General features: G+C 41.7%; 1 protein-coding gene across 11 annotated transcripts in view; it reads left to right on the forward strand.

Annotated features, from left to right (window-relative positions):
* The first annotated feature begins 614 nt into the window (after positions 1 to 614).
* The window catches only part of syngap1b (synaptic Ras GTPase activating protein 1b), a 217,134-nt gene continuing 204,418 nt past the window's right edge, over positions 615 to 13,330 (forward strand). For 10 of the 11 annotated variants that reach the window (XM_049582902.1, XM_049582905.1, XM_049582896.1 and 7 more), the window contains exon 1: positions 1,809 to 2,175. In XM_049582902.1, the coding sequence (XP_049438859.1) occupies positions 2,154 to 2,175 (22 nt within the window). In that variant the 5' untranslated portion in view covers positions 1,809 to 2,153. Of the gene's footprint in view, positions 688 to 1,808; positions 2,176 to 13,330 lie in introns of those variants that run through there. The other variant, XM_049582897.1, reaches the window with a different exon arrangement.

Consider the following 13,330-nt stretch of genomic DNA (forward strand, 5'->3'; position numbering starts at 1 on the left):
AAGAGACACACAATAAATATAAAGACCAACAAAACATATCAGGACAAAATATAAAATATAAAACAAGAAGTAGAGCACAGGCTGAAACTGGCGGGCACACAGGCAAACCAAATATCCAAATTTGACTTTCTGACTTTATGCTTTGTACATACTACTTTTTACAGACCAATATAAATGTTTGTTTTATGTAAAGCACATTTGTAGAAAAAAATGCAATGGTCACTGGATGCTAATATTTCAAAGAGCTCAAGATATAAAACCTTCTTTGTCCCATCAGACTTCACCACTATGTAGACTGGTAAAAAAAATAAATGAATAAATAAATAAATAAATAAATATAAACGTACATTTAATCATTTTTATTTTAAGAATGGAGCAAAAAGTTCCTAGGTTTGTATTGGACTCCAGGCCCTATATATACCTGCAGCTGCTGCCTTTGACCACAAGGTGGCGGCCACAGCTCAACCTTTAAACCACAGGCAGGCGATGCACTGTGCTGCCTTCAGTTGTCTCTATGGCTGTGGGCTGCACTGAAGTGATGATAGCCTACACCTGTTGGAGTGACTCTGGGTCAAACAACGCCTAAAACTCTGGCTCGGTTTGTTGTTGGGAGATGGGAATAGACTAAAACACAAGTGCCATGTCTCTGGAGCAAGAACAGAAGGAAGACAAATGCCTGGCAGACATGTAAGTACCTCTAAACTAACCGAAAGTTAGCTAAAATTAGCCTAAAGTTATGTAGCTGACGCCAATTCAGCTTCAGTACTTGTGATAGTTAGATTTAAAAAAGAAAGACCGACAGTTGTTAGATATGTTTTCACTTTTAAACCCCACACATCACAACCAAACGACGCATACACGCTAGCATTAGCATTTCCAGTATTAAGCTAACGTTAATAGCCTAACGCTCGTTTGTATTTCCAATTAGCTTAACCGGAAATTGCTATTTCTCCCACGTCACCTCAAGGCACCACACTCCATCTCTGGGCGCCATTTTGGCTCCGCAGCTTCTCACCTTGATGCAGTTCCTGTTTAGTCATGTGTATCGCAAATCCGGCGTCGCATGATTTTTTTTTTCTATTAGAAACAAGTGAATTACGGTAGTTGTAGTCAAATTGAATCCGTCTTTTAACGTCAGAATTATTTATTAGCAGTTTCTGATATTAGTAATGGCTGCCAGGGAAGCTTTTAATTAGCTTGATTTCAACAGGTTTGTAAGGAAAAGTTGTAAAAGCCAAAACATCAGTTGTTTAATAGCCTAAATATATGGAAGCTAACCTGTGGGCTTAATCAAATGTAGTAATTAATACATTACAGTGCTGCCACAGAGACATATAATCATAAATTCTCCTAAATTATTAAGTAATATAAATAAATATTACTTCCTGTTTTAATTTGCAGCCTGTAGAATAGGTTGCATAAGAAGTATTAACGTGTATTTTCACTAGAGTAAGTAAATTACGGTATGCAAGTCATACGCTACCTTTGGGGCATTGCAAACACACACACACACACACACACGCGCACGCACACTGTACTGAAGCCACTATAGTGTAGCCTGAAGCAGTACAGTGAATTTACACTCACTGCAACATTATTATTATAATATCTTTTCTTCTTTTCCAACAGGCGAGCACAAAATGTAAAATGCATAGGCTAAAGATAGGTTATAGATATTGGGAAACGTGCGCGCCCACACACTAGGAAACACGCACACATGCGCTTGTGCGCGTGCTCAGTCCTCCACCCCCTTCTCTCTCTCCCTCTCTCCCTCTCTCACTCACTCACACACACACCACACACACACACATACACACACTCACTCGTGTTTCACCCTCACACCTCAACAGCAGCGTGCAAACAAACACACACACATACACACACGCACACACACATACACGTATTTCTGCATCCTGTATTTTTTTATGCACCGGGAACCGCGCGCTTTATAAGCGGTCGTGGATTATGATGCCAGTTTTTATAACAGCGGAATATTGGCCTCTCCTTCGGCTCCAACTGTGAATAGCACTACATTGCGTGTTTTTTTTTTAATTATTTTTATTTTTCAGATTTATTTCTAATTTGGTTCCCCGTTACTTCTGAGCACCGAGAGACCGCCGAGACGCAAAGCCTACGTTCAATGCCGTTGGAACATGTCCTATGTTCCCTTTCAAGGTAAGACAGAGCAGATATTTTATATTTTTTTGTCATCCACCGCATCTTTCTTTTCTGTCCTCCTCCCCCGTTCCTCACCATCCTCTTCCTCTCTCTCTCCTCTCCCTCTCTCTCTCTCTCTCTCTCTGTCCCTCTCCTCTCCCTCTGTCTCTCTGACACTATCATATGCAATAGGCATATCTAAAAGCACCATAGCCGACAGGTGCATAGAAATAGCCTAGAGTGCCTTCTAGATAGATACCCACACAGGCACGCACAAACACGCACACACACACGGATCCAGCGCAGCGTGTGTCCGTATGGACCTGTGCATGCGGCAATTATAGTATTGTAATAAGGTATGCATGTGTACTGGTGTCACACGGTCTACTCTTGCAAGTGCATTCCTCCGTTTGAGAGCAGCCACGCAGCGGTGATGGGAAAAACTGCTGTAATATTCATAAAATATTCCTCTAATAATCCTCTGGTGTTATAGGGTGTATGGTACTTATGGGGAGTTTAAAGAGACAAGATGACACTTGTCTGATGTGATGTTACGAAGTTTATACTGCTCATATCATACTTGATTGTTTTGTTCTATTCTTTAGTGTGAAATGCTAATCATATTCCTATAGGCACTCTCAGTGTAGTGTAAGGAGTTTTGAGTGTGCTCGTAATATCTCCTATGGAATATTCCTATTTTATAGTGTAATATCTTGGGAAATATATTTATGATTTCATCAATATCCTGAATGGACCGTGTCCTGCCTCTGTGTGTGGAAAAACTTTGGCCCAATAAAATATGTAGATGACCAGAATGAAAGGCTACTTCATTCTTGCTGGTCTTTAATTCCCCCATACTCGAGTGTGAGTGGGTGAAAGGCGCCTCAGTGTACGGTAAAGGCAGATTCCCCTCGGTATCATTGCACTGCAACTGTGACTAATGCTATATGTGAGCAGGCGTGCTGCAGTGAGCTGCCTCAAATCTATCCAGTCGAAACGTTCAATTTGCAGTGTGTGCGTGTGTGATTAGAGGGGCTAATTTGGGGGGGAAAAACAAGCAAGGTGCTCAAACATGATGGCCAGGGTGAGACCGGAATGAGATGGAACGCCCAGCGCAAAGTTTGGAAGAACCGTGAAGGATTGGGGGTGTCGTGGTTTGTGTGAGTACCTGTTATCAAAGAGGCTTAGTTGCCAAAAAAACTGTAGAGATGAGGAGGATCTGGATGTGTGTGAGTAGATGTGAGTGTGTGTGACAGAGGGAGAGGGAGCAAATGAGCGGCGTGTAGTCAGTGTGTGGGTTCAGGAGAGAGTGGAGGTGTGCTGCATGTGACTGTTAGGGTGAGGGAGAGAGTGATGGTTCATGTGTGGATCCAAGCACACACTCACAGACCTGTAACCCCTTGTAGAACAATACGGGTGCCTCCAAAATGGAGACTAATCTCGACCTGAAAAACTCCAACTCTCAGCTCCCGGACTTCACCGTGACCCCGGAGTCATCATCAGAGCTGCACATGAAAAGAGAGACCAAATTTAACTGTGGCAGCCCGCTCGGCTCCTTTTCACTCTGCTTTTTTATTCCCTCCAAGCAAAGCAGATAATGGCCAAAATGCCCTCTTGTGCAAGTGCAGCTATAGAAGTTGGTTGCATAATGTTGGTGAGATGCTCTGCCTGTGTTTGTGTGTGTGTGTGTTAGTGTGTGTGTGTGTGCAAGCCCACTCTGGGAGTCATTGCCAGGAAATTGTGAGCACAGTGCTGCACCTTCAAAACCTGCCAGCGATGGCACTGAGTACTCTTTCTCTGTGATCGCACAGTGGCGTTTCATTTTAGACATTGTTTTCGGAGCTAAGCAGTGTTTAGTCGTATCCAATTTGGTACAACTGCTGAGGGTTTAGTCGTAAGCTGCATTGTGTGGCATGTCAATATGGGGATGCATCAATCTGCTGTTAGTTTTTACAGTTTTAACTTCATAAGTGCATCAGTAGTATTTAATATTGTACGTTCAATCAAGATGACACCAGCAAACCTGTTTATTATCCAGCATTATGTACTGTATAGTATTTATATTGTAAAATCCAACAGTTCCCATACATGCCCCTTAAATATTAAAGGTTAGTAAAGATTTTTTTTAAGTGGGGTTGTATGGGCTACTTATACTTAGACAGTTTATTACGCACAGTTGATGTCAGTCGGCACGCCACCAGTGTGGAGAAGCAGGCTTGAGTCCGACACGGAAGCTAAGCAATACACTGCTGTGGATGGGCGCAGCAACAAAATGTATTTTTGCCACCTAAATAAAGTCCTACCCCAAAAATTCAATCACTTTAAGGGTATGCTACTTTTAGTGTATTTTCACTGCTTTACCTTACCATCACACAGCGATTCCTGTCACAGCCAGACTCCATTGAGAAAAACAGTGATTTAACATCCTTGAACACGGGAGCTGCTGGTCTACCACCGCCTCAGTCAGTTAGGTTGTGTGTGTTACTGTGTGACTTTGGCATTTTAAAGAATTAGTTTGGGTTCACCAAAGTCACACAATAACAAAAACTAATTCGCTGATCAAGGCAGCGATACACCAGCAGCTCCTGCTTTCACCGACCTAAAATGACTGTTTTGTCAATGGAGTCTGGTGGCTTTGACAAGAGCATAGACAGGGAACTGAAGACGTTAATATCTTCCCCGTCAAAACGGCTGTGTGATGTAAAAACGGTAAAGGTAAAACGCTGAACTGATATTGAGTTTTTTAGGTGGCTAAAATACATTTTACAATACATTTTCGCTGAACCCCTTCACAGCAGTACATCGCTTAGCTTCCGTGTCGTACCCCATCCTGCTTCTCCAAAGTGGGGGCATGCCGACCGACTAGAAACATTCGCTAAATTGTGAGTATTTGTTGGTTTTCTCACTTTCTATTACATAGTTAATTGAATATCTTTTTGGAGTGTTGATCGGGCGGGATAAGTCTTTTGAATGACACCTTGGGTTTTTGGAAATTGTGCATTTTTTCACTATTTTCTGATTTTTTTTAAATTTTTTTTTACAGACTAAATAATTAATTATAAAAACAATCAATAATAATCGACGAAAATGCGCGTCAGTTGCAAGCACAAGTTTGTATTTTGGCCAACCAGCTCAGTACACTCTTGACAGATACTCTCCATCTCCCCTGTCCACCTATACATTAGAAGCTCCATGGTTACTCAAAGAGATTATGTAACACTGTGTGATATTTATTGCCGCACAGTGACTCAACATCTACAGATAAAATATGTGGTAAGCCGACTGATATTAGTGTGACATTGATTTGCGATGAGATATAGATCCACATGATGGGGAGAGAGGGGGAGAAAAAAAAAAAACCCTCAGCGATCTTGCAGATGTATTTGAGCCCACATTGACGAGTGTGTTAAGCTAATGTACCAGGCAAGCCATTTGCAGTCATGCCAAGTACCGGCTCACATGAACAGGCAGTTAGTGGGAGGCAGGCAGCAGCAGCAGAGATGGGCCTTCCTATCTTGGCTAAATCTTTTTCCTCCCTCATTCGCTCTCTTAAACTCACACCTCCTTTCAGTCTATCTCTTTCTCCTTCTTTTCTTTTCTCTCTTTCTCTCTCTCCTCCGCTGTGGTCGACCCCCCTCATGCTGAACCACCCACACGCACACATATACTACACACACACACACACACACACACACACACATGCTCTCCTACCCCCTCACTGTCTCTCTTCTCTCTGTCTCTCTCCCTCTTTTCCCTTCTGTACAATGGCTGTATCCATGAGTGCAGATGGACACTATGGAAGCAAGCAGCCAGCCACTGAGCTATCCCTGGCCTTGTCGATTTTACAGTAGTTTGATACAGCAGCTCCTGTCAAGCATGGCCATAGTTAAAGAGACAGCACACCACCAATGCACTGCAGCACTCCTCTACTCCCTCCTTCTCTTTCCCTCTCTTTCTCCCATGTGACATAAGGGACTGTCTTACACCCCTCCACTCCTCAGGCTGTGCCAAGAACCATCATCTGTTAGGCTATTACTGTACTGCATGCGCGAGATTCATCTAGCCCTGTGCACTAGATGATCTGTCAAAAGAGAGAGCCCATTCATTCTCCAGTGGGGTGCTGAGTGTACTGGAGATGCGTTTGCGGCGGCTTTTTCAAGTGTTGTGTCGAATTAGCGGCAGAGAGGACCGGCGATGAGCATTCGGGAGAAGTGATTTGCTTTTAATCACACATGTAGGGCTGAAATCTCCAGCCGGAGAGCTTCTCGGCTGGTGTTGACAGATCTTTAGTGATCTGATGTTTCGCGAATCAAAGAACCCCCTGTCCAAGTTCAGGGACGATTTAAATTTTCTGGCCGAATCCCCCCTAGATGTGAGAAGTCAGCACTTCTAAATGTCAAACAAGACTGTGCAGTCAGCTTTTTCAAGTATCCCTAAAGCTTTCCGGTCAAAGACATGCAAAGGTGTCAAGACATTGAGGAAATATCACCCATGTCATTATTCTGGCCCGCACATAGGAAGTCAATCAATGTTCAACAGGCCTTCAATTGAATGCACTCACATAGTATTTTACATATTCATCAGTGTGTTCAAGGATCCGGTGAATAAGCACACAGGGTGGTGCATAGCAGTTGCTTATTAGGCTTGTTGAAACGCATTTTCTCTAGCAGACACTTCAAGGTCTTTGATACCCTGGAGGTCAATCAATAGCTGACCTCAGCAGCATAAAATATGTCTGTATTACAGCAGGGACTGTGACCATGTAGACCCACTGATGATCTAGAAAGTGTAAGTACTTATGCCCAGGGCGAGATCATAATATTATGTCACTATTACTGGAGATGCATTCTCTATCACCTTTGGGGCCTTTATACTCTGGGCCCCAATAGTATAGTAAGTCATCTGCATATTGTGTGAGGTAGCCTGCTTTTACAAACTTGCACGCACAAAAATGTCTTACTTTGTGTCCACGCAGAGGCATGGTTTATTTTTTAGCAAAGATTAAATTAATCCTTACTCCAGATGTGTCATTATTCTCTCTGGTGCCGCTTATAGCACCATGAATTACACATTTCTTGCAACCTCTGTCTTTCCAATCTCAAGCTTTGAATCACAAAAGATATTGGGCTAACGATATTACAGCACAACCATGCCCATAATGTTATGCAACTGAGTACAATTTGCACTGTTTTTTTTTACGTCTGTGAGTGGCAAAGTATGAATTTTGCCTTTGTGCCAAGAACACAGTAGGCAGAGAGAAAAAGAAAATTTTCAGACCGCAAGCTACAGGTCCTGACTAAGGAACCAGTGCACTAAGTTGTGTAAGCAGTTTTCCTGAGTTTCCTGATCTTTTCATTTTTAGGTGGTTGAAAATATTGTGTCTTTTTTATGTATTTTTGCCACTATTGAGTAACAGATATGTGAGAGAGTTGAATAAAATGTCCCTTGAGCTGCATGGCGTAGTCTTGCCTGTTTGATGTGTAGTGCTGTCCATGGTGCTAATGTAGCTGTCACAATGTCGCTGTTTTAGTGATGTTGTTATGTCCTAATAACTGACTTTGGCCTTGGACTGTATGTGTATGAATTGTAAGGTTTAATAGTGGGGTGAAACTACAAGACTTGAACAACCTTTGCCATAGTTTGCATATGTACTTTGCCATACTTTTTCCTATAAATAATAGGCTGCATTGTTTGGTCACACTCCATATCAACCTGCGTAGGTTTTTGGGATTTAACATTACAGTCTGTCAGTGCGCTTCAGTTACCACACAACTCTCTGCAGATGCTAATAATTTCACTGTAACTGCGTGTGACTATTCGCTCTGGTCTTTGTGAATAAACTGTTTTTGCAATAAGGCTCATTTGCATAGAAAGTATGCATATCACCTAATTTAAATGCATGTAAAAAGCACAGGAGCACCAAGACGCTGTTTGCTTGGCAGCACAGTTAGGAGTGTATTTCACCCTTTGCACCCTTTTACACGGTACCATTTTGTTGTATTTGTGTAGGTTTAGCGGCCGCAAAAGCCATACAATTTCTTTTTCTGAATTCGCCCCTTTGTCTTTTTTGTTCAGTATCAATTAGGGCTTTAACAGTTCATGTATTTGCACCAAAACATCACAGTATGGGGTTAACAGTTAAGTGTATGCAGCTGCATGCAAAACACAGAGTATGTAGACGAATACATATATTGTGTTCCAGAAAATTAGCAGGCAATGAGGAGTGCAAATGAAATGCCGGAGCTGAAAGACCTAGCCTGGATGTTCCTGGTCAACTACAACAGCAATGGATAGAGAGTTGTGTGTAAGACAAGGATGATATCACAGCATTGCTCAGCCATTGTATGGTTTGTGAGTGAAAACACATCCAGCAAGCTAATGCATAGTAAGTGGCTTCACCCAGATGTGCCGGGAACTGCCCATTGGTCCGACAGCCCATTGGTCCGACCATATTAAACTCATTGTTCCAAAGTCCCGTTGTTCCGAAGTCATCATGATGCCCTGTGGTTAAGGTCTGGTTAGGTTTAGGCACAAAAACCACTTGGTTAGGGTTAGGAAAAGATCATGGTGTGGGTTGAAATGAAAAAGAAAGTGGCAAACACACAATCTGTGAGCCTGCTTCGCCTCAAGCCTTTCCCAGCTGACCCAGAGCCAGTCGCGGCGCATCATCAAGGCAGAAATACGCTCAGTACCGCGGACCGTCAGACTAATGGGATGTCGGACCAACGTGCTGTCGGACCAATGACATGGACCCGATGTGCCAATAACTGGGATGATAAATGCTTGGGTGCTTTGGATGTCTAAATATTGCCAAGATGGACTTTATTGAGACACTCCTTCTAATGCACCCATTTTATTTTTTATTTTTCTGTGAATTTTGATTTTGATAGCATCAGAGATGTTTTTCAGTTTTATGGCCTTTTGTGACCTGTTTGCTTTTAGAAAAGTGTTGAGTGTTTGTACAGTGTAATACAGAAGTGATGGAAATGTTCCTTATTTTTATGATGAAAATGATTTACCACAGTTACAGTATAGACACTTGCACTAGTGTCTGTTTGAAATAAATGAAAAGAAACGTATCTTTGTACATTTCAGAGTTTTTTTCCTCTGTACCAAACCCAGACTGAATGATGACCTCTGAGCCTGGGTACAAACCGAACCGTCACTTCTGAGTACCATTATACTCCTTAGTATCAGTAGATTGACTTTAGTTGTCAGCCTATTCTCTTTTCTCTTTTTTTCCCCATCTGTTGCCCAACACTGAACTAGCTTCAGTAAAGAATGCCCAGACTCTTATCCTCAAAGAGCCCTTAGTGTTTTAGTGATACTGGGGGAATCTACATGGGGGCTGCTGGAACTGAGTCGCTTGGAGGAGTGGCTTTCTAGATTCAGCTACACTTTGGGTGGGTGGGTAATTCAATTCTGCTGCAAAGCCTGAGTGGAATGACTCAATGGGTTTTTGCACCGAGAGAGAGACAGAGAGAGAGAATGCCTTGGCTTTTGATTGATCTTGTCAGGATTCACTCACAGCAAAAAGGTCAGGATGAGCTGCCTCCTCTCTCCTGCGCCAATCAGTGGGCTGCCAATCCGGGATAATGATCTCCCTCTGGATATGGTTGGCTCATAAGGTTTGCAGGTATGATGTCATCCAATCCCATGGATGCCCGTGATTCAGAACTGTGAGGCTTTAGCCAAATACCCTAGGCAGTGTGAGAAGTTACAGTATGTCAGTAGTATGAGTCATGGGGTGACCAATGGATGCACAATTTTTTAAAGATAAATTCGTGGCATGAAGGGATTTTATTTAGTCTTTCATTCAAAGGTGTTTTGACATTTTTGCTGCGTTACACTTGCAGATGCTTATTCAAATTATTTAATCGTAATATATTGAACTATTGTGTCCAGTGATATTTTTTCTACATTTGTATTTCCAGTATTTGCTATTTTAAAAATTGTGACACCCCCTGCTCACGTGAAAGTGAAAGTTCAAAATTGAGATGACTTCACAAAGTGTACTTTTTACCAAGCGATAAGTATTGTAATTAAGGTATCTTTTTTTAAATGAAATATTATATGAAACCCATTTTTTACATATTGCGTGCTATAGCTGAAAAAGCCCATGTTAAATAATAATGTGCATAATTAAAAGTATATACAGTACACTGGGGGGATTTTTATCATTTCCTTTGACATGCACACTCAAAGTAGTACCTTTCAAGTACCTTTTAAAAATTCTCCCTAAAATAGCTTGAGGGCTGGTAAAATAAGAGCCGCTACCACAGGATGTAAAATAATGGCCTCTGAAATTAATAGGGGAAAAAAAACATCTCCGTGCACCGAAGCCTGAAGCTGGATTAAACATCAGTGTCAGGCTATCAATCTCTGAATGAGGAATACAGCGCTCTCTGCTCAGTCTAGTATTCGGCATGCTACGCCACGCTGAACAAGACTATACTGCACTGTTGGGGTGTTTAATCAGGCACCTGTAGAGCCATTCACTTCAGACTTGTTTCTATTTTTATCTCTTTGTGTTTGTGTGTGCGTGTATATGTTTGCTTATATAAGCTTTTTTCTTATTTAATTTATTGTGTTTTTACAGTGCATGTTTGGTTGTGTGTCTGAGGCTGAGATGCTGCAGTCTGCCTCAGCTCAGTGGAGAGAAGCGGTCATATCAGGTCATGGAAATTTTTGTACAGTACTAGCTTGGCTGAGCCAAGCCTCCTCCATTCAACTCTGGGATAAGTGTGAAACATATGACCTTCACATCACAATGTGAGTGTTTATGATACAGCACATTTTCTGCCTCAAATTAGAAACATTTTTTTAGAGTTGGCCATATTATTGCAAGTAAACGATAATGGTTTCATGTATCTTAATGGTTAAAACCGTATTAAAATTATCAGCTCTCTTTAACAGCATGTTACCCCACCTCTGTCCTCCTAAACATTTACATTTTTCATGATTACATACATACTGTGAATAGCTCTTTTCTAAAATTACAGCATTTTGTGATCTGTGAAGAGGCAGTTTTGGGCAAAATGCCATGACAGCATGTAAAAATTCTTGTGTTACCGCAAAATATCAATGAATATTTTATTTTTACTCAATAATAATTACACTGGGTGGTGGAATGACAGCATTTCCATCACAAAACTGTCAAAAATAAGTGCAAACCTGAACATGAAAGAATTGCCATTTTCAGGAAATGTCACTGTTGTGTGTGCAAGCACGTCCTGTATATTTCCAGGGGGAACTTTATTTTGTGAGAGAGGTCTGTTTAGCTTGCAATCTGAAATTCACATGCGCACAACAGGGAGTAAGTGGAGTATTAGCCGTAATAGCTGAAACAATTAGTGGATTAATCAATTAGACGATTGACAGAAAAAAAATCTGCAACCGTTTTGATAAATTACGAAGTGATTTTTCAGGCAAAACTGCCAAAACTTAGCTGGTTTCGGCTTCTCAAATGTGAGGATTTGCTTATTTTCTCTGTTTTATATGATTATAAATTAAATATATTTTAAGAAGAAGAAAATTACAATTTGCATTTTTCACTATTTTCTGACACTTCATGAACCAAAGCATTCATTGACTGATGAAGAAAGGAATCAACAGAATAATCACCAGCTAAAATAACAAGAAGCCCTATTCACCACACAAAATTACTTATGGTTGTGCATTTTTTGCACTCACTTTCATTTATGTTGTGTCTCAAATCAGATACTTCTGTGCCTATACTTGCTATTTTGAGTGCAAGTTGAGTGTAGAACGTTTGAGACTTCTCATCCTCAATGGCTACCATGTTGCCTACGAAAAAAGGGGTGGGACCACAATATTTCACAACATTTCAAACATGTGAAATGTCGGTTGACTACCGTGATGACCACTGAAGCATTGTACAAACATACCTGTATTTTTTACTACCACTACACTGTTGTCAGATAGAAGCCATCACTTTGTTTATCAGGTTTATTCTGTATTCTGCGTCCCAACGCTCACCTATGGTCATGAGCTCTGGGTAGTGACAGAAAGAATGAGATCGCAGATACAAGTGGCTGAAATGAGTTTCCTCTCTGGGCTCAGCCTTAGAGATAGGATAAGGGGCTCGGACATCCGGAGGGAGCTCGGAGTAGAACCGCTGCTCCTTCATGTTGAAAGGGGTCAGTTGAGGTGGTATAGACATCTGATCAGGATGCCTCCTGTTGGAGGTATTCCGGGCATGTCCCAGAACACGCTGGAGGGATTGCATATCTCATCTGCCCTGGGAATACTTTGGGGTTCCCTCAGAGTAGCTGGAAAGTGTTGCTGGGGAGAGGGACATCTGGGGTGCTTTGCTTGGCCTGCTGCCACCGCGACCCGACCCTGGATGAGCTGATGAAAATGGATGGATGGAAATAATAACATGAATGCTAACATTAGCTTGCTAGCTAGCTAACAGTGGCACAGTTTATCATCAGGCATTGACTTTACATGAGTTGTAGGATCTCCAGTCGTCCAGTCATTTCATTGCGAGGAAGGCGGCAGAGGGGAAACGATTACCAAAATGGTGATAGGGGTACAAGTTGTAAATATTTGCAAAATTTCAGTATCAGTCACAGACATTCCTAGATATAGAAACATGCCGTGAAAGCATGTTCATTTGTAATTCAGTAAATAAATACAGAAGGAGTCATGGGAGCAAACAAGCAGATACTATGAAGCAAGCATGTATTTTGTTCGAGAGACAGTCATTCATTACATGTTGACGATAATGCTTCGCCTGGTTGCAATTCACCAAGCAGAAGAAGACAAGCTGTCACATCTTGCAATGATCATTTCTGGTAATTGCACAACACTATCCAGTCCAAATTTGCATCTTATGCAAGTATATAGAGTATGCACTGTACATTTAAGTGTACTAATGGAAGTATCTGGACAGTGTCAGGTTCAGTCCTGAGCCAACATGTCCATATATTTAATTGGTCACTGATAACTCCTCCTCATGACTGAACAGTACTCCATTGCACTTGATGTGGTCATGAAAGTAACCGCCACAGGTTTGGTAGTTTAGTGGTTTACACTATCGCCTCACAGCAAGAAGACCCAGGTTTGATCCTTGGCTCTTCCTGTGCGGAATATGCACGTTTGTGTGGGTTTTCTCTGGTTTCCTCCCACATTGCAAAGATGTGCAAGT

This window comes from Epinephelus fuscoguttatus, linkage group LG8 (assembly GCF_011397635.1).
Source record: "Epinephelus fuscoguttatus linkage group LG8, E.fuscoguttatus.final_Chr_v1".
In the NCBI taxonomy this organism is placed as follows: Eukaryota; Metazoa; Chordata; class Actinopteri; order Perciformes; family Serranidae; genus Epinephelus; species Epinephelus fuscoguttatus.